At 36.3% G+C, this 21,209-nt stretch overlaps 1 protein-coding gene and 2 long non-coding RNA genes across 19 annotated transcripts in view; 2 read left to right on the top strand and 1 right to left on the bottom strand.

Moving 5' to 3' along the window:
- LOC134279501 (PAT complex subunit Asterix-like) overlaps positions 1-2,422 on the bottom strand; it is a 4,058-nt gene extending 1,636 nt beyond the window's left edge. The window contains exons 1-4 of the mRNA XM_062761912.1: positions 2,315-2,422; positions 1,948-2,047; positions 611-708; positions 1-223 (exon numbers count right to left, since the gene is read on the bottom strand). The exon at positions 1-223 is cut by the window's left edge and continues 1,636 nt beyond it. Coding sequence (XP_062617896.1) covers positions 157-223; positions 611-708; positions 1,948-2,047; positions 2,315-2,367 — 318 coding nt within the window. The 5' untranslated portion in view covers positions 2,368-2,422 and the 3' untranslated portion in view covers positions 1-156. The remainder of the gene's footprint in view (positions 224-610; positions 709-1,947; positions 2,048-2,314) is intronic.
- A 4,510-nt stretch (positions 2,423-6,932) lies between these two features.
- Positions 6,933-11,667, top strand: LOC134279485 (uncharacterized). Its single transcript, XR_009994635.1, has 3 exons — positions 6,933-6,987; positions 10,951-11,036; positions 11,139-11,667. It is a non-coding gene; the product is annotated as an uncharacterized LOC134279485 (long non-coding RNA).
- A 1,934-nt stretch (positions 11,668-13,601) lies between these two features.
- On the top strand, positions 13,602-20,658 carry LOC134279500 (uncharacterized). 17 transcript variants are annotated; one of them, XR_009994648.1, is made up of 8 exons: positions 13,602-14,840; positions 14,939-15,019; positions 15,093-15,200; positions 18,928-19,011; positions 19,100-19,191; positions 19,301-19,796; positions 20,288-20,384; positions 20,506-20,658. It is a non-coding gene; the product is annotated as an uncharacterized LOC134279500 (long non-coding RNA). The 17 variants fall into 17 exon arrangements; XR_009994646.1 differs by having other exon boundaries at positions 13,602-14,843; XR_009994645.1 differs by having other exon boundaries at positions 13,602-14,843; positions 14,936-15,019; positions 15,093-15,146.
- The last annotated feature ends 551 nt before the right edge of the window (positions 20,659-21,209 follow it).

The following is a 21,209-nucleotide window of genomic DNA, read 5'->3' as shown; positions in this document are numbered from 1 at the left end:
CAACTGAAATTGTCAATAATCAAAGAAAATGATTTCATTCTCACAAGTTGCCAAATCATATTCAATACAATGACAGCATTCTCTGGCTTTGTATGCAATTACCCCTAACACTACCTCACCCTCCCCTTCCGTCTTTTACACTGTTGTTTTTCCGTACTACCAGGGTGGGGTCATAGGCTGAGGATTCTGTAGGTAGGACATCACAACTGCAGATATTGACAACCTACAAATGTACAACAGAGACATATTATTATACAAGAAATATTTAAATCTTTATGGTAATTATCTGGGGAAGAATATAAATATAAAGGGTGAAAGGAAAAAGAATGCGATGTAGTAAACTGCATGTTGTGAATATGATGTAAGTTTAACCTCATTATCTCAAATTCAATGGGACTGAGAAAAAACTTCGAGATATTTGGAGATTTGCGGTATTGAGGGTAAAATGCTTCATAAAAGAGTTCTTGGGACACACGTCACTGAAGCCAATTCTATATATGTGATATTTGAATTATGGTATACATGTTAGGGATACCAATGATAAACAAAATTTGTGACCATCAGAGGTGTCTAAATTTTAAAAACATAACTCATTATTCAGAAAACTTACATAAAGCTACTTAGCATCTGTTTGGTGTCTTCTGAGGTCCTGGCATTGGCAAAACTTATAAAAGAGCAATATACTGCAGCCCAAGCACACCACTTCAACTGAAAATACAAGGAGAGAAGTAATAAATTACCTTGTATTGTGGAGTAAAATTATTACATTTCAGATCATACAAATCATTTTTGTAACAGAAATTAAACAATGTCTTTGAAATGCAAATCAAAATTTAAACTCGTATATAATGGGAATATTTTATATACATAAGATAAATAGAATACCATTTTTAAAATCAGTATCTTGTAAAATTAGCCCAAAGAACTGCATGATTTGGGGCCACTTGGGCTGATATTACATATTTAAATGTAATATAAGTATATATATATAGGAGTATGGATTTTCGAATCTCTACATATTATTGAGTTCAGCAAGGTCAATAGGCTTATACATGTATAAGAATAGCAGAAATTGACCTAAAATTCATATATTCTTCAGGAAAAATTTCATGTGACACCTTCCCAGAATGTCTTGGCTATCCACGTTCCATGTAATAATGGTGAATACATGAATAACGGGCCCACAGTTATCATGAATATTTAGTTCTTCCTAAAGAACTTACAAGGAACATTAAAGCTGTATTTCCTCTACATTCAGTTTAAAAAATTGAACTAAGCATATTTAAGATTCTTACTGAAATTCAATTTCAGTTTAAGAGAAAGACTATCTAATGCGATTGGAAGCTTGGCAGGTCCAGTCCAAAGACTATTTCTACCTACGTAGCTATTAATAGCTACGTGGGTATTTAAACCTACCCAAAGTAGCTATATTTACTTTTTGCATTATCTGCATTAAGCCATTTTGCGACCGAAAGACCAAATGGCTCAACATGGTGAATACCATATATTTTGATGCAGTCACAATAATGATGAATACGACAAAATGTTGGCTAAAAAAATGATTACTTCCTAAATCTTCAATTTTACATTAATTTCTACGCAGAATTGTTAATTTACGAAGCAATCATTTTTTGGTCAAATTTTTCTCATATCCATCATTAGTGTGACTGTATCAAGAAATCTGTTACTCAACATATTGCGCCGTTCAGCCGTTTGGCCAAAAAATGCAAGTAAAGCAGAAAGTAGCTAAAAATAGCTACTTTGGGTAGGTTTAAATACCTACGTAGCTATTAATAGCTACGTAGGTAGAAAGTCTTTGGACTGGACCTGCTTGGTGAGGCAGGTAAGTGTAAGTACGTAAATGTATTTAATGGTACAACTCTGCCCACCCCAAAGGTCAAACTGTAAAACAAATTATACTAATGGTACCAGGAATGACTTAAATACCTTCATCATAAGTCCACACATGCTAAAAATCATGCCTAAGAGATTCATATAGTCTGGTGTAGGGTCATCTGAAGGGGTTCCAGCCTGAGGTGGTTTGTACCTGGAAATTTTAATATATCAATAAATGTTAAAGAAATGGATTATATCAAAAATATAAAATTTTAGCAAATCTATTGGTTTTTTCTTTTATATTTTCACCAAATATTCCATTAGAAAAAGGTGGCGTCACTAATTCCGAATTTACTCTGCTTAATAAACTGTAGAGACTTGCACTAGGTTCAGTGTCAAATATTATGTGAAAATGAAAACAAATACAGAAAATTATCAATCGTCCTTGTGAAATAATCCATAGAAGCTTTCCACGAACCTCACAATCTTATTAGGCCGCCTGGGATCTGTCTGATTTGCAAGTGAACTCATTTTGTGACTTTACCGGAAGTATAATGATAGGGTGACACGAATCACCGAAATGCCCCCTTATCACCGAAACCCCCTTAGTCAATGTTAATGCCGTTCAAAATCATCTAAATCCCCTTTACATGATTTTTTCATGATGTTTTAATGATAAATAATGGTTAACTTTACTTCATGAAAGTATAACTGGGCCTAATGGTAAAATTAATTATTTTATGTGTTCTATATACTTCAAAGGGTGATAACTCGTGTTGGTGATTAACTTCCAGGTAATGAAGTGTGCGATATTTGTATATTATCTCTCATAGAAAATCAAATGACACCTGACTGAGACTCTAATTGTTTCATGGAATCATGATCTAAATTAATTAATGCTAAAATTCGTTCATAGTCTTTATTATTTATAGAAAAATCAAAAACAAATAATATCAGAACAAATAATATATTGAACTTGGAGCTATTTATCAACAAAGTCAAATTTTCTTCTGGACTTTCATGGATTTCTTGTGTGGGTCTCCAGTTTGTTTCCTTTTTTTATTATTATTCACCATTTCACTATGTTCTGAATCAACTAAATCTTATGATGTTTCTGAATCTTTTTCTCCTTTAATCCACTTCTTGCACTAATTCTAATGATTATGTGTACACTCACTGGTCCATCGATCCTTCCACACTTGTAACACAAATCTTTTTTTCTGGGACAGTCTAGAGCCTAGTGACCCATCACTTTACAGATGTAGCATGGGTCTCTTTTCAATGGATTTTTTGTCACTGTTGTTTCTTCTCCTTTTTCTGACAAGACCCCCTTTCATTTTGTCTTCCATTCTCATGATCCTGGTGAGTGGTAGCTTTCCCTTCTTATCTGATTAATCTCGCTCCAATCAATTAAAATACACAGGTGTTGTAGGTCTAAATTTCTTATATGTTATAGTCAGCTCAAGATGCTCATCATGCTCATATCATCTTTGATCATGGGTTCTGGACTATCATACATTCCTAATCCAATCCAATAGGATTTTGTGTCTCAGGCATGGTGGGTAAGGCATAATTCAATCCTTGATTCCTAGGTGGAATATAATTCTGAACATTATTAGGCCGAGTATTCATCATGTGTTCTGTCATATCTTGTTCAAGGAAAGTAAGTTAGTATCCTGGCATATTGTATTTTCGACCTATATAGATGTTATTTATTAATTTATTGTAAACTTTATAGAATCTGAAAAAATAAGGGCTTACAATGTTAGCATATGTGTCTAAACAAAATGATATAACCCAAATTGCAGTTTTGTGTTTATTTTATTTATATGCCATAATATGGATTGGGTACAGTTTTCCTTACAAAAATATAAACGTCTTGTGTTTTCGACCTAAATATAGTATCAACGCCCAATCAGTATTGGCTATAAATATCCATGGATATTCCAAGCAATAAAAATACGATTGTCTGTCTTTCAAAAAAACATTGAACAAGTTGCATATTTTGGTTGCAAATACATTTATTCGTTGGTTGAACCCATCTGTCAATAGCTGTGCATTTCCCAAACAAAAATCAATGAAATTACGTTGCATTTTTCAGTAAAAATCTGTAATTAAGAAAGTGCTCATATTTAAGGAAGAAAAAAAATTGTTTGATCCAACCATTCATTTCAATTTTCATGCGTCTCTTTGTCAGAGATCTTAATTTTCTTTCGGAAAAATGTCATAAAAAAATCTTTGTAATTAACCGATTACGACTTTAATTAATCAACAGATAAAATGTGCATAAGTAAAAAGACTAGAATTTCTGACATCGGACTAAAACCATCGGGGGAATTCCGTTGAATTAATTATTTTGGATATTTTAACTACAGTTGTGCTTCCAAGGTATTTTTCTAAGTGTAGCAACAGAAAATAATGTTCTACCGCGCGAAATCTGCACGAGAAGCAGATTGTGAAAAATAGGTCGAAAATACAATAGATACGAGACGATAATTCAAGACTGGACGAATAGGGTGTTGGTAAAATGAGTTCTTAGCTAGTGTATTCCTTCAAACCGTCAATATGAAGTACAAACAGAGAAAAAGCGGGAATATGAATATTTTTCTGTAGAGATTGTTCATTAATTCGCTATTAAAACATATCATATAAACTGATTTTTAAAAAAAAAATTATATAAATGGGGGGGGGGGGATCTTACAGACATGTCTCTTGGAATTTGGTAGTAAATATGGCTTCATTGCATAAAATATCCATATGGTGATTTATCGTGCATCTATTCATGCTTTTTGCACACATAGTATTGGAATGTTTCTCTGTAATAAAATATGTACAAACTGATAGTGGAATATTGGGTAATAGGAATTCTCTTTTAACAGAAACATAAATAACTTTTATGGCCCATGTCTGATTAGTTTTAACTCTATATCCAATGCATCTTTTATGTACACTCATTTAACATGTTTAAACATATACTTAGTAGTTTTCCAAGATTTATACTAGGCCAGGAACTTATAATTATACACAAACTTAATATATAATCATATCAGGGCGTATTTTGATAAGATCTGAACTAAAATTAAAATGATCTTTCTATTTGTTTTGTTTTGTTACTTTATTTAAAGATAGGACTTCTTTAGCTGCAGAACTGTAGCTTTATGGTTTTATATATTAGTCTTATTCTTTGACCATATATTAATGGTCAAGGACTAATATACATACAAGCTAATTCAGAGAATTTGTGTCCCCCGCTTAGGGAAAAAGTAAACCATGCGCAGTTCGGGGGTCGGTGGGGGGGGGGGGTTCGGATCCCCTTGACTGAATTTGTAGAATTATTAAATGTATACTGAAGCAAATAAAATATGCCAATATGGATATAAAGGTTTGATTGATTATTCTTTATTATGTGCGTAGAAGATCCTTTTTATATGGAATATTTATCACACTGTAATGATGATTTTTATGACTCTGTGCAAGCCAGTCCTCATAAATATTTCATTTCACATGCTGAATACTATCATTTAGTAAAAAAAAAAGTATTTTAAAAAAAAAAACTTGGATCGTCCGGAATGCGAACCCTGACCCTTCCACATGTGAAGCGAGACACATACCACTGGACCACGGAGCCGCTTTTATATGGCGAAAGTTATATACATACATGAAGTCCGTCCGTCTTTCTGTCTGTCTGTAACGCTTTCGTTTCCACACGATATCTCGAGAACCCTTTGAGCTTTTGCAATGAAATTTTGCATAGTAATTCCCTATGGACTAAAGAAGACCCCTATTGATTTTGAGTTCAAAAGGTCAAAGGTCAAGGTCATGAATAAGCAAATTCTTTCTGTTATAATACTTTCGTTTCCACACGATATCTCTAGAACCATTTGAGTTATTGAAATGAAATTTTACATAACAACTCCCTGTGGCCTAATAAAGACCCCTATTGATTTTGAGGTCAAAAGGTCAAAGTTCAAGGTCGTAAATTTACACATTTTGTCTGTGTGTAACACAATTATTTCCGGGCGATATTTCAAGAAGATTTTGAGCTTATTCAATGTAATTTTATACTAAAACTCCCTAGGATCTCTCTCACCCCTCTCAAAGTGCCCCGCCCCGTTTGTTTTATTAGTATTTATAGTATTACATGTCGCTATTTTTAGCACAGGGGCATGAGGAGAGTTATTGCGTATAAAACAGGTTCTCGGCGGACATTTTGTTCTTTTTACATTTATTAGAACTGTTTAATAAAGGCTAAATAAATCAAACACCATGGATTGTGTAAAATTTTGACAATACCGAACATGAATATCTACATGTATGTGACTTCACTTCTGCATATACTTAATGCCATGTAAAGCGATTTCGTGGTCTAGTGGTATGTTTCTGAGATCTCGCTTCGCATGTGAGAGGTCCCGAGTTCAAGTACCGGATGGACAACTTTTTTTTAAGAAATACTTTTTTTTACTAAATGATAGGCCATATTTCAGACTATGTGGGCAAAAAATGTGTGGTTGAATTTCTTCCATATCATATATAAAGAGAGATTTTGTATCCTAGAACAAAATATCAAAGTTTCAGAAAAATTGAATTTGAGGAGAAATCTTGGCCTATTTATTGTGTCCTACTATGATTGGGAGTCTAGGCCATGCTTTTAATCTTGAAATATAATATAATTATGACTTGGTATTCTGCACTCAAAATAAGCATGCAAGCAATTATAGATTGATATACCCTATATATTAAAGTATATTCATGCATATTTTACCGTCTACAATGTATGTTTATACCGGTATATTATTTTGAATAAACATAACTGTTACATATAAATGTAATTCATGACTGTAATTTTAAAAAGTTTACCAAAATACCCACGCACAAGATTTTCTGTTGAAATTTACAATATACATGTAAAAAAAAATTGTGTACTCGCAGCGTTAGTTTATACACATTTCACGATTTAATGACCGCAGTAGAGTAATGAATGATGATTACGTAATTAAATCACGTGAGCATGATGTTTGAACATAATTCACAACTGAATTCACAAAGCAGTAACAGGTAACACCGTAACTGCGCAGCAGACTTTCAGATCACTTCATTACATTTTTCAGTCGAAAGTGCATTACAGGAGCCCAGAGATGATCAAAAATTGAGGTAAATATTCTAAAGCTGTTGTAATAAAAAATGTTTAAGAATTTGTTTAATTTCTCTGAGGAAGGTTGTATATTTTGACATCCCCGCCATTTTCAAATGGTATTTTCCCTGGTCAGTGGTCAAACCACACAACTTCCAGATCTCCTTAGACAGCTGTAGATAGTTTTACAAATGACACAAAATAGTCTGCAATTTTAGGGGAAATGTAGTTACAAGGGAATAAATAGGACAGGATATATTCGTCGCATTTAATCTTGCAAATATGCATTAAAATAAATAAAAAGGCTTTCGGTTAAGAGGTTTTTCACATTTTCAAAATGCAATAGAATTCATAAAAATCAACCGAATACATGAAAAATTGAAACGCATTTATTTCTTTAAAAAATTATCTCAGACCCCCCCCCCTTTCCAGTAACCCAGCAATGTCGCTTATATAACAAGACAGGTTTGAGACATAAATATTTTGTCCTGCCCAGAGGTAGAGCATAGTCTAGATTAATTGCTAAAATTGTTTTATAATTGGGGGATTGATTAATACATAGATTTATTATTTTTTTCTTGCATGCATTTGTAATTTATTTGCATCGGGATCGAAATTGTGAGTTTTAAATTTTGACATGTGGCGCGAACAGCAAATTTGGCGTCAGTGGACGGTCAGGTGAGCTGGTTGGGGAAAACAGTTAACATTATTTGAAATAACATTTGTCAGATTCAGATGCACGTATTGATAAAACGTTGATAAAGTATTTTTAAGCTGCGGAAAGGGACGGCTTAAAACCTACAGGTGAATTAATCTATAAAACAAAAAAGTGAAATACCGTTTGAAAATGTATTGTGCTTTTAGACTCTGCATAAGTTTGGGACATCAGATCCTAAGTGGGGTTAACTTTTCCCTGAATCAACTGTGTATTGATAATGCAAATATTTTTACTGACAGGCATTTTAGGGTGTCGAAGGGGCCTGTTTTTTGCTCCATTCATAATGGCAAAAAGTATGTGTTTTCCCAATTTCACCAAAGAAAATTTCCAACAGACAATCAAAACAAACAAAATTTGGTTATAAAATGTTTGGACTCTGTAATGTATAATCTAATTGATGTTCAAATAAATGTATAAACGACATGGTCCAAATACTGATTGAGTGAATGTTGAAGTATTGTATGTATAAACTGACAATGATAGTAATTGTTTATATTTGTATTCAGCATTAATCATACAAGACTTACGATATTATAATACGCAATCTCTCCTGCAATGCAAGTGACTAGATCTACACACCACCATGCACAACAGACGACAACTTACTCACACTTGCGCATCGCACACAGTGTCAAGTTAACACATACCTGCACACACTCATATCACACTAAACTCCCCTCCCTTTTGAAAAAGAGGGAGGTACTCCTGTACCTTAATACATCATATGCAAGTAAAAAAGTCAATGAGTACCTTGCAAATAAAAGATAAACTATTATTTATTTACATAAATAGAAAAATGACAAAATTATAGTTTTTTTTTTTTATTTCAACCAAATGTCACTTTTTAGCTCTACTGGTCAGAGACCAGAAGAGCTTATGCGATAGTAATGCGTCCGCCGTCCGTCCGTCTGTCTGTCTGTCTGTCTGTCCGTCTGTCTGTAAACAATATTTCAAAACGCTACTCCTCCTACAATTTTAGTCTGATTTCAATATTACTTGGCACACAAGTAGACTGCACTAAGATACATAGAATAGTGCATCTGTTTTTGATTTCGATGAACGGTGTTGCCATAGTTACTAAAAATAGAATTTTCTGTGAAATTCCTTTAAAACACTACTCCTTCTACAGTTTTGGTCTGATTTCAATATAACTTGGCACACAAGTAGACTACACTAAGATACATAGAATAGTGCATCGGTTTTTGATTTCGATGAACGGTGTTGCCATGGTTACTAAAAATAGAATTTTCTGTGAAATTCCTTTGAAACGCTACTCCTTCTACAGCTTTGGTCTGATTTCAATATAACTTGGCACACAAGTAGACTACACTAAGATACAAAGAATAGTGCATCGGTTTTTGATTTTGATGAACGATGTTGCCATGGTTACTAAAAATAGAATTTTCTGTGAAATTCCTTTGAAAGGCTACTCCTTCTACAGTTTTGGTCTGATTTCAATATAACTTGGCACACAAGTAGACTACACTAAGATACAAAGAATAGTGCATAAGTTTTTGATTTCAATGAATGGTGTTGCCATGGTTACTAGAAATAGAATTTTCCGTGAAATTCCTTTAAAACGCTACTCCTTCTACAGTTTTAGTTTGATTTCAAAATAAGTTGGCACACAAGTAGACTACACAAAGAAACTTAAAATAGTGCAATGGTTTTTGATAAGTACAAACCAGTAGAGCTTCAGTCTCGACAGAGACTTCTGGTTTCTCAAATGGAATAGCCCAGCCTATTGATGTTTTGCCCCCTTTCCGGATTCTGCTGGAAATCAAGCGGTGAGGTTGTCACATTGTGACATTTTACTTGCATAAATTTATTCATCAAATCAGAGATGGCATAAAAATATGCATTTTAATCATTTTTTTGCTCACCAATATGAAGTGGACAGGAATATTAGTAACACCCATGGGATCAGTGCAAGTGTTGGTGTCCCAGATGAAAGTTTTTGGAGCAAACTTCTTTTTAAGTACATCTATGCCCTAGCCCCTAAGGGATGCATGTAAGATGCTTCAAGTATGTTTCATTGTACCAACCAGGGTTTCAGAGACTGCAATTTCAGCTAATTTAAAAGAATGATCAGGTTAATGTTTTTGAAGCAGGTGTCATTTCCAAGTATTTTGACCAAACTTACAAGAATCAAACATGTACATCCAAAATAAAATATATGGAAGTACACTACCAGGCTTGCCTCGGATGCTGAATCTGGCCTTTATTTTTAATAAGAGTGACTAGGTTAAAAGTTTTTTGAACTAGTCTCATTTCCAAGTAACTATAAGGCCTATTTTGACCAATCTTCCATGAATCCATTACCAGGCTTGCTTTAGATTCTGAATCCAACCTACATTTTATGGATGAGTGAAAGAGTCAAAATTTTTGGAGCAAGGAAATATTTGGAAATAGTCATTCTAATATAACTATTAACCTGTTGAATGATCACAATCAAATTAGAGATATTGATGAAGGTTATTCAAATGCAAAATTTTTTTTTACCTTGAAGCTTTAATTTGAACTTGAACTTACCTCAACAAAGTCAAGATGTAGTTATGCTATACCCTGACACCAGCCTCAGGGTTAGCATTTGTGCCATGGTAGAGTTTTAGGAGCAAGTCCATGTTCTAGTAAGTATAAGTCGCACCTGGACCAAAATTGCATGGATGATGCATTTAGGGGAATGGACACTACCAGACTTGCTTCGGATGCTGGATCTGACCCACATTTTCCAGATGAGTGACCAGGTTAAAGTTTTTGGAGCAGGTCCATTCCCAAGAAGCTGTAAGTCCTACCTGATCCAAACAAGCATGGATGATGCATCTAGGAATGGACACTACCAGACTTGCTTCGGATGCTTGATCTGACCTACTTTTTCCAGATGAGTGATGAAATTATTCCCAACTCAGCTCTACACTGACCAAACTTGCATGGATGATGCATCTAAAGATGGACATTTGAAACTTGCTTCGGATGCTGGATCTGACCTGCATTCTTCAAACGAGTGACCAGGTTCAAGTATTTGGAAAATGTCAATCCTCAATGAACTTTAAAACCTATTTAAACAGAATTTGCTTGAATATTGTTGTCAGGATAAATACTAACTGTTAAGGAAATATGATGTGAGATTTGCATTACTTAAACTGATAACATTCGTCGAGGTGAGCTTCATAATCTTTGATTATCTATGCTTTTAAGTGAAGTTTCATACTTCATGTGAAATGAGAGTGTCTCCCCTATGATGTGTCTGTTTTCTCTTTATAAGAGCAGAAGAAATTTGAGGCTGACCAGGATCCTGAAGTGAGGAGCAGTCCCTTTCCCATTTAACAGCATTCATGAGCAGAAAATGGGGTAAGATTCATACTTGACCTCTTTGTACCTTTTCCCAGTATTTTGGCTTTCCAATTGATGTTGGCTTTGTCAGGCTTTGACCTATTGATTTTGAATTGACAGGAAGCAGAAATGCTGAGACAGTTCAGAAGAAACATCAACAGAAGCCATAGCAATAGCAAAGGAAGCTTATATGGAGGTATTTTTGATTTTCTCCCTTCTTTCCCCTACCCCCTGGCCCCTGCTGACTCTAACATAACTAACCATCCACTTCCCTTTCCCCCTCATTCGTCTTCTTGAATTAACTGTCATTGTTTTCTGATTTTTCAACGAATTGTGTTGTACTGATTTTATTCACTTGAATTTTTGTGATTTGTTGCATTCTTTTGAAGTTTTACTAACATTGTGCCAGTTTTATACTTTCAGGGACTCGGAAGAGGAACAACGATGGAGGAGCAGGGTCGACCAACAGAGGAAGACGAGATGAAGAGTCCATTTCCCATCTCAATACAGCAGCCAACGTGGCCCAAAGTGGTAAGTAAGTTTTCGTGATTTGTTGCATTCTTTTGAAGTTTTACTAACATTGTGCCAGTTTTATACTTTCAGGGACTCGGAAGAGGAACAACGATGGAGGAGCAGGGTCGACCAACAGAGGAAGACGAGATGACGAGTCCATTTCCCATCTCTATATTTAAAAGAATGACCAACAGAGGAAGACGAGATGACGAGTCCATTTCCCATCTCTATACAGCAGCCAACATGGCCCAAAGTGGTAAGTAACTTTTCGTGATTTGTTGCATTCTTTTGAAGTTTTACTAACATTGTGCCAGTTTTATACTTTCAGGGACTCGGAAGAGGAACAACGATGGAGGAGCAAGGTCGACCAACAGAGGAAGACGAGATGACGAGTCCATTTCCCATCTCTATACAGCAGCCAACATGGTCCAAAGTGGTAAGTAAGTTTTCGTGATTTGTTGCATTCTTTTGAAGTTTTACTAACATTGTGCCAGTTTTATACTTTCAGGGATTCGGAAGAGGAACAACGATGGAGGAGCAGGGTCGACCAACAGAGGAAGACGAGATGACGAGTCCATTTCCCATCTCTATACAGCAGCCAACATGGCCCAAAGTGGTAAGTAACTTTTCGTGATTTGTTGCATTCTTTTGAAGTTTTACTAACATTGTGCCAGTTTTATACTTTCAGGGATTCGGAAGAGGAACAACGATGGAGGAGCAGGGTCGACCAACGGAGGAAGACGAGATGACGAGTCCATTTCCCATCTCTATACAGCAGCCAACATGGCCCAAAGTGGTAAGTAACTTTTCGTGATTTGTTGCATTCTTTTGAAGTTTTACTAACATTGTGCCAGTTTTATACTTCTAGGGACTCGGAAGAGGAACAACGATGGAGGAGCAGGGTCGACCAACAGAGGAAGACGAGATGACGAGTCCATTTCCCATCTCTATACAGCAGCCAACATGGCCCAAGTGGTAAGTAACTTTTTGTGATTTGTTGCATCTTTTGAAGTTTTACTAACATTGTGCCAGTTTTATACTTTCAGGGACTCGGAAGAGGAACAACGATGGAGGAGCAGGGTCGACCAACAGAGGAAGACGAGATGACGAGTCCATTTCCCATCTCTATACAGCAGCCAACATGGCCCAAAGTGGTAAGTAACTTTTCGTGATTTGTTGCATTCTTTTGAAGTTTTACTAACATTGTGCCAGTTTTATACTTTCAGGGACTCGGAAGAGGAACAACGATGGAGGAGCAGGGTTGACCAACTGGGGAAGACGAGATGACGAGTCCATTTCCCATCTCTATACAGCAGCCAACATGGCCCAAAGTGGTAAGTAACTTTTCGTGATTTGTTGCATTCTTTTGAAGTTTTACTAACATTGTGCCAGTTTTATACTTTCAGGGACTCGGAAGAGGAACAACGATGGAGGAACAGGGTCGACCAACAGGAAGACGAGATGACGAGTCCATTTCCCATCTCTATACAGCAGCCAACATGGCACAAAGTGGTAAGTAACTTTTCGTGATTTGTTGCATTCTTTTGAAGTTTTACTAACATTGTGCCAGTTTTATACTTTCAGGGACTCGGAAGAGGAACAACGATGGAGGAGCAGGGTCGACCAACAGAGGAAGACGAGATGACGAGTCCATTTCCCATCTCTATACAGCAGCCAACATGGCCCAAAGTGGTAAGTAACTTTTCGTGATTTGTTGCATTCTTTTGAAGTTTTACTAACATTGTGCCAGTTTTATACTTTCAGGGACTCGGAAGAGGAACAACGATGGAGGAGCAGGGTCGACCAACAGAGGAAGACGAGATGACGAGTCCATTTCCCATCCCTATACAGCAGCCAACATGGCCCAAAGTGGTAAGTAACTTTTCGTGATTTGTTGCATTCTTTTGAAGTTTTACTAACATTGTGCCAGTTTTATACTTTCAGGGACTCGGAAGAGGAACAACGATGGAGGAGCAGGGTCGACCAACAGAGGAAGACGAGATGACGAGTCCATTTCCCATCTCTATACAGCAGCCAACATGGCCCAAACTGGTAAGTAACTTTTGGTGATTTGTTGCATTCTTTTGAAGTTTTACTAACATTGTGCCAGTTTTATACTTTCAGGGACTCGGAAGAGGAACAACGATGGAGGAGCAGGGTCGACCAACAGAGGAAGACGAGATGACGAGTCCATTTCCCATCTCTATACAGCAGCCAACATGGCCCAAAGTGGTAAGTAACTTTTCGTGATTTGTTGCATTCTTTTGAAGTTTTACTAACATTGTGCCAGTTTTATACTTTCAGGGACTCGGAAGAGGAACAACGATGGAGGAGCAGGGTCGACCAACAGAGGAAGACGAGATGACGAGTCCATTTCCCATCTCTATACAGCAGCCAACATGGCCCAAAGTGGTAAGTAACTTTTCGTGATTTGTTGCATTCTTTTGAAGTTTTACTAACATTGTGCCAGTTTTATACTTTCAGGGACTCGGAAGAGGAACAACGATGGAGGAGCAGGGTCGACCAACAGAGGAAGACGAGATGACGAGTCCATTTCCCATCTCTATACAGCAGCCAACATGGCCCAAAGTGGTAAGTAACTTTTCGTGATTTGTTGCATTCTTTTGAAGTTTTACTAACATTGTGCCAGTTTTATACTTTCAGGGACTCGGAAGAGGAACAACGATGGAGGAGCAGGGTCGACCAACAGAGGAAGACGAGATGACGAGTCCATTTCCCATCTCTATACAGCAGCCAACATGGCCCAAAGTGGTAAGTAACTTTTCGTGATTTGTTGCATTCTTTTGAAGTTTTACTAACATTGTGCCAGTTTTATACTTTCAGGGACTCGGAAGAGGAACAACGATGGAGGAGCAGGGTCGACCAACAGAGGAAGACGAGATGACGAGTCCATTTCCCATCTCTATACAGCAGCCAACATGGCCCAAAGTGGTAAGTAACTTTTCGTGATTTGTTGCATTCTTTTGAAGTTTTACTAACATTGTGCCAGTTTTATACTTTCAGGGACTCGGAAGAGGAACAACGATGGAGGAGCAGGGTCGACCAACAGAGGAAGACGAGATGACGAGTCCATTTCCCATCTCTATACAGCAGCCAACATGGCCCAAAGTGGTAAGTAACTTTTCGTGATTTGTTGCATTCTTTTGAAGTTTTACTAACATTGTGCCAGTTTTATACTTTCAGGGACTCGGAAGAGGAACAACGATGGAGGAGCAAGGTCGACCAACAGCAAAAGACAGGATGACGAGTCCATTTCCCATCTCTATGCAGCAACCAATATGGCTCAAGGTTGTAAGTAACAAATTGATTATTTAAATGAAGTTTGTCATTTGTTAGGGAATGTGAGTGATTCTCCTTTGATGTGTTTGTTTTCTCTTTTTAAGCAGAAGAAATTTGAGGCTGACCAGGATCCTGAAGTGAAGAGCAGTCCCTCTCCCATTTAACAGCATTCATGAGCAGAAAGTGCGGTAAGATTCATACTTGACCTATGAGCACCTTTTCCCAATATTATGGCTTTCCAATTGATGTTGGCTTTTTCAGGCTTTGACCTCTTGAGTTTGAATTGACAGGAAGCAGAGATAGCCACCTCTGAAGGTCAGTCTGGAGTGTTTTCTGCTGCATTCAGAAAGTATGGGGTGTATAGTAGTTGTAAGTAGCGTTACAAAGGTGTTTCTTAGTCTTAGGTTTAGTTTGTATAGTATTTCCGGTAGGTGCAGTTGTGTTGTAGTTTGAGTTAGTAAGTAGGCTTTAGTTGATAGTTAGACAGCTTAGAGGAGTGTAGGTTATTATTGTAATTAAGGTATTTGTTAGTTAGTGCATGATTAGTGCTTGTGGTGGATAGGTTTGCATGATTAACACCCTAACAAGCAGGGTTCTCCATGAGCTGTTTTACTGTGTTGGTCCCGACACAGAAAAATGTTCTCCGACACAGTAAAGATTCAAATTTTATCTGTGCGACACATTAAAAATTTTGCTGACACAGTAAGATCTGTGATAATAAAAAAAAATTGAAACATACAAATTCTCTCTATCTGAAACATAATTGATCAAACAATTCTACCGTCTTTCAATTCTATACGATATCTAGATCACTTAATTATGCTTTCACCTTGCATAATCAATTATTTCCTAGACCCTCAATGGACTTGACGCATGAAGGAACAAAGACAAAAAATTGGATTTCAAACTTCCATGTAACGCTTAATTGGTACTAGTAGTTGCAATTAAAGTACATTGTATTATTTTTAAAAATATATTTAAATGTCTTTTCTTTAGAGCCATGGCTCTAGAATTATGTTTGCAATGTAAATCAAACATAACACTGTACCAAAATCATTTACTTGATGTAAATAAATAGTTTTCAATTTTCAAGGAACTTTTAAAAGTATTTTACTATTCCGAAGTCTCTTTTTTTGTAATTCCTTAATTCGATCAATAAAATTGACAAAAAAATTATGACAAATTTGCTTTAAAAAATTGTAAGTAGTTCAACTTTATAGACAAGAATTTCCTCTGCATTTCACAACATGTGCTAATATGTTCGACCATACTATTTTTGTAACGAATTGGTGATTTTTTTTTTTTTTTTAAATTGTGTGCATGTATTCTTAAGTAATTATAATGAATAGTGAGTCAGTTGCAAATTTGATCGCTAAAATACCGTGAAATTTTAGTGCTTTGCGTAAACTCTGCAACACAGTAAAATTTCAAACAATGGAGAACCCTGAACAAGTAACAAGCTACTAAAACTACTAACGTCTGCTAAATGTTGTGTGACGCGTCTAGTGTGTTGGTGTTAGTGTCTGTGTGCTTGTCACCTCTCGCTTTCAGCCATCACCGCTGGCTAGCAGCAATGCGAAAAGGGGGAAGAAATTCTAATGACTTCCCCTGCCAGTACATAGCCTCTCCACAACAAGTCCTATGCGATGCCTCCACGTGGAAGCAGACGGATACTGGGTATCATTTTGTCCCAGGCTAAGTTCGCAAGGACGCACGGGAAGATGAGTCTCAAAAGCATTGGTAAACATCTCATATAGGATCTCTCCTGATCACAAACCCAATTTAGTAGTAGAATCAATTGATATAAGTGCTGGTTTTTAAAAGAAGTGAACCTTTGTTCATTTTATGTCTTTGTCATCTTTTTAGCTCACCTGAGCCAAAGGCTAAAGTGAGCTTTTCTGATCACATTTTGTCCGTCGTCTGTCCGTCCGTCCATCTGTAAACTTTTCACATTTTCGACTTCTTCTCAAGAACCACTGGGCCAATTTTGACCAAACTTGGTACCAAGCATTCTTGAGTGAAGGGGAATTTAAATTGTTAAAATGAAGGGCCAAGTCCCCTCACAAGGGGAGATAATCAAGAAAAGACAAAACTAGGGTGGGGTCATTAAAAAATCTTCTCAAGAACCACTGGGCCAGAAAAGCTGAAACTTCTGTGGAAGCATCCTGGGGTAGTGTAGATTCTAAATTGTTCAAATCATGACCCCCGGCAGGTTGGGTGGGGCCACAATGGGGAATCAAATTTTTACATAGAAATATACAGGAAAAATCTTTGAAAATCTTCTGCTCAAGAACCACTGGGCCAGAAAAGCTGAAACTTGTGTGGAAGCATCCTGGGGTAGTGTAGATTCTAAATTGTTCAAATCATGACCACCGGGGGTAGGGCGGGGCCACAATGGGGAATCAAAGTTTTACATAGAAATATATAGGAAAAATCTTTGAAAATCTTCTTCTTAAGAACCACTGGGCCAGAAAAGCTGAAACTTATGTGGAAGCATCCTGGGGTAGTGTAGATTTCAAATTGTCTAAATTTTGATCAGTGGGGTAGGGTGGGGTCACAATATGTGTTACAAGGGGGAAATCTGGTAAAGAACAGAATGGTCAAAGCTTCTCAGGTGAGCGATGTGGCCCATGGGCCTCTTGTTTGTAAAATTTCACATTTTCATCTTTGGTCAAATTCAACGAAACTTGGCAAAGAGTATCCTTGGATAAATGCCATTATGGGATTTAAGTTTATTCAAATGAAGGCCCACTCCCTCTTCAAATGGAAGATTACTACAAATAAGAGAAAAATTAAGGACATCTTTTAAAAATCTTCTTTTCAAGAACCACTGAGACAGGAAAGAGACACTTATGTGGCATCATCCTCAGGTAGTGTAGATTCAAAATTAGTCAAATCAAGACCCCATGTTGGTGTCAGAATAGGGGATCAAAAATATATATAATACTGTAGATTCCTTATTTTTCGCGAGTAATTATCGCGAATAGGCTTTTCACCGTCAAATCACAAGAATAATAATTCGCAAATGCATGGTTGGTTAAGAGATTTTACATAGATTTCAGCGCCATAAAAATAAAGGCGAGTAATTTAATTTTGTGTGTGGTGCTTCTCACGAAATTACGCGAAAATTAATTCCACACACATATTTAGGAATCTACAGTATGTAGGGATATACTTTTTTTTTCTCAAGCCACAATTAGTTATATTGATAGCAAATCATCCTTTTTGGTAGTGAAGATTTCATTTTGTTCAAATCATGTCTACCGGGAAAAGGTTTGGGCCACATTGGACAATCAAAGTTTTACATTGGATTATATTGGAAATATTTTTAGAAATCTTCTCAGAAACAAATATGTCATGACTGGTGATATGTATACGGTAGCATCTTCATGTAGTGTAGATTTAAGTTTGTTCAAATCATGACTCCCAGGTGTAGGGCAGGGCCCCAATGGTGGATCAAAATGGACAGGGGAATACTGTAAATCACTTTTTATTCGCGAGAACTTTATTTTCACATTATTACGCGAGACGGTATGGTCGCGAAAATTTGATTCTCGCGTATAATATAATTCCTTAAGATTATATAGAGCAATGACCACAATTTTGAAAATTTTGTCTCGCTAATGAAGAGTCATTGACTATCTCGCGAAAATAAGGTGTCGCGAAAATTAAGTGATTTACAGTATATAGGAAACGTCTTCTCAATAATACCAAAGCCATATATAGTCATATTGATATGGAAGCATCCTTAGGTAGTGTAGATTCAAATTTGTCCAAATCTTGATTCCAGGGGGCAGGGAGGGGCATCAATGGGGATAAAATTTTAACAAAGGAATATATAGGAAAAAATTTTATGTTCAAGAACAGCTAAGCCATTGTTATTGATATGAAAATGTCTCCAGGTAGTTATTCAAGCCCCCTTCTCCTCTTCCTAAATTTTATACTTTTCAATACTGGACTAATTTGTCATTTACTAGCCAATATGCTTAGGTGAGCATATTGCCCATTGGCCACTAGTTTATTTTAGAAATCTTCTCACTTGGTATGAAGTGCAAGTGATCCCCTTTTGGTGTCTGTTAATTTTTATCTTTTTAAGAGGAATACTTTTAAGGCTGAACAGGATCCTGAAGTGAGGAGGACTCCCTCTCTCATTGAACTGCATACAGCAGCAGAAAGCAGGGTAAGATTCAGATTTTACTTCTTGTATCTTTGCTTGCCTATTGATGTTGGCTGTACCAAGCTTTAACATCTGGACCTTCAATTGACAGATTTCAGTTCCCCTTTGATTCAGAAGAGGAACAACAATGGAGGACCAAGGTCATTAATATAAGAAGAGTCTATTCCTGTCTGTGTTTTGCAGGTATTATGTTTCAAAAGTGGTAAGCAACAAGCTGCTTTTTACTGAAGCTTCTCACTTGGTATGAAGTGCAAGTGTTTCCCCTTTTATGTCTCTGTTTTATCTTTTTAAGCAGAAGAAAGTTAAGACTGACCAGGAATTCTAAGTGAGGAAGAGTCCCTTTCCCATTCCGCTGCAGCCATGAGGAGAATACTCGTAAGAATCAGACTTTACTTCTTTTTTACCTATGGAACTTCATCATGACCCACTTTAACAGGCAGGAGTCTTACAAGTATTTTTTATTTAATTATTTCTGACATATCTTTGTCCTCCCTACTCTAAAGTAACTATGCTTTCCTCTCCTTGCCCCAATATTCCACCTTATTCCTAGCTATCATAACCTTATTGTCTTTATTTGCTTTTTGATTTTCAAGCTAATAATGTTGTAATGATTATGTTCATTTGAATTTCTGTGATTATTACATTGCTTTGTATTATTGCTTATCTTCTCTCCATCAAGTATTTTCAAGGAATTTGACAAGGGAAGAGGACCAGTGCTGACCAAGTGAAGAAAAAGAAGAGTCTATTGCCAAGCTTTGTACAGCAGCCAATATCTGATTAAGGAGTGGGTAAAAAGATTTATTTTTTGCAATTTACAAATTTTCTTTATACACTTATCAAATCATAGGTCCAGGGGGATTTACTTCTGCTGCACAACAGCAAGACTGTGTTGCAATAACAATAGGGCATCCCGAGGATGTGTTGTTTCAAATTACGTTACATCATGATCCCTTTGGACTAGGATTAGTAAAAAAAAATATGAATTAAGAATTTTTCTTTTGATGACAAAGTCAAGGTGACTCAGGTGAACATTTTGGCACAAGGTATTTTTGTTCATGTTTTTTTCATTATCTTTGGATTTCCTTTGTTAACAAGTAGAAGATGAGACTGATCTCAATCAGTTAACAAGAATGTGGAAAGTAAGGACTTACTACTGTCTAACCTAAACATTGATGGTTAGTCAGATCAGATGCATGTAAAGCTCTAGACCTTGCATTATGTGAATTAGAGGAGATTTTGACTCTCATTGCTTGGATTCTTAGTGTCTTTTTGTTAATAGGCAGACGGTTATGCTGGCATTGATCCTGTTTCCAAAAGCAGATCAACATGATTCCTCAAGACTCCAAAGAGATCAACTATGGGACCTGAAAATAAAGGTAAGACACATGTACAAGCTCTGCAAAATCCTTCTATTCTGTAAAAATATGTTAGCTATTTTTCATTTATTAAGATTTTATTAATATTTATGTTGAGTCCTTGTGATTTCTTTTTTTACAGGCAGACTGCCATCAATTTCATGTTTCTTTGATAGCAGACAAATATGCTTCAACAATAGTGCAGAGAGTAATTTAAGGTTTGGACTGCAAGTGATGGACACACTAAATAACTCAACTCAAAGAATTCAATGGATAGTGCTGAGTACATTATTATATATCTGATGGGCACACTAAATAGCTTAACTGACAATGCTGAGAACATTGTTATATATCTACAAAGTGATGGACACACTAAATTTCAATGGACAATCTACAAAGTGATGGACACACTAAATAGCTTAACTCACAGAATCCAATGGACAGTGCTGAGTACATTGATTATATATCTACAAAGTGATGGGCACACTAAATAGCTTAACTGACATAATTCAGAATTTGTTATATATCTACACAAGTGATGGACACACTAAATAGCTTAACTGACAGAATTCAATGGACATGTGCTTAGATTTTAAATTATTTTGTTTTAAGATAAAGATTGTGAACTTATATAGGCAATTATTCAAATTATTGTTGGACAAAATGTGGAATTTTTCCAAAAAATAGCTTAACTATTTAAAAAATCAGAATGGAACATTTTGGTCTGTACATGTGGATAGACCAGTAAAATGGACAGTGTTACTGAGTTCTGTTAAACCATGTACATTGTTAATATCTACAAAGTGATGGACACAGATCTTTTTTCCTCCGGCATGTAATATTTTT

Source organism: Saccostrea cucullata, unplaced genomic scaffold, assembly GCF_032062105.1.
Source record: "Saccostrea cucullata isolate Sc308-1 unplaced genomic scaffold, CSIRO_AGI_Scuc_v1 ctg97, whole genome shotgun sequence".
In the NCBI taxonomy this organism is placed as follows: Eukaryota; Metazoa; Mollusca; class Bivalvia; order Ostreida; family Ostreidae; genus Saccostrea; species Saccostrea cuccullata.
This window is presented reverse-complemented; position numbering and strand designations above follow the sequence as displayed.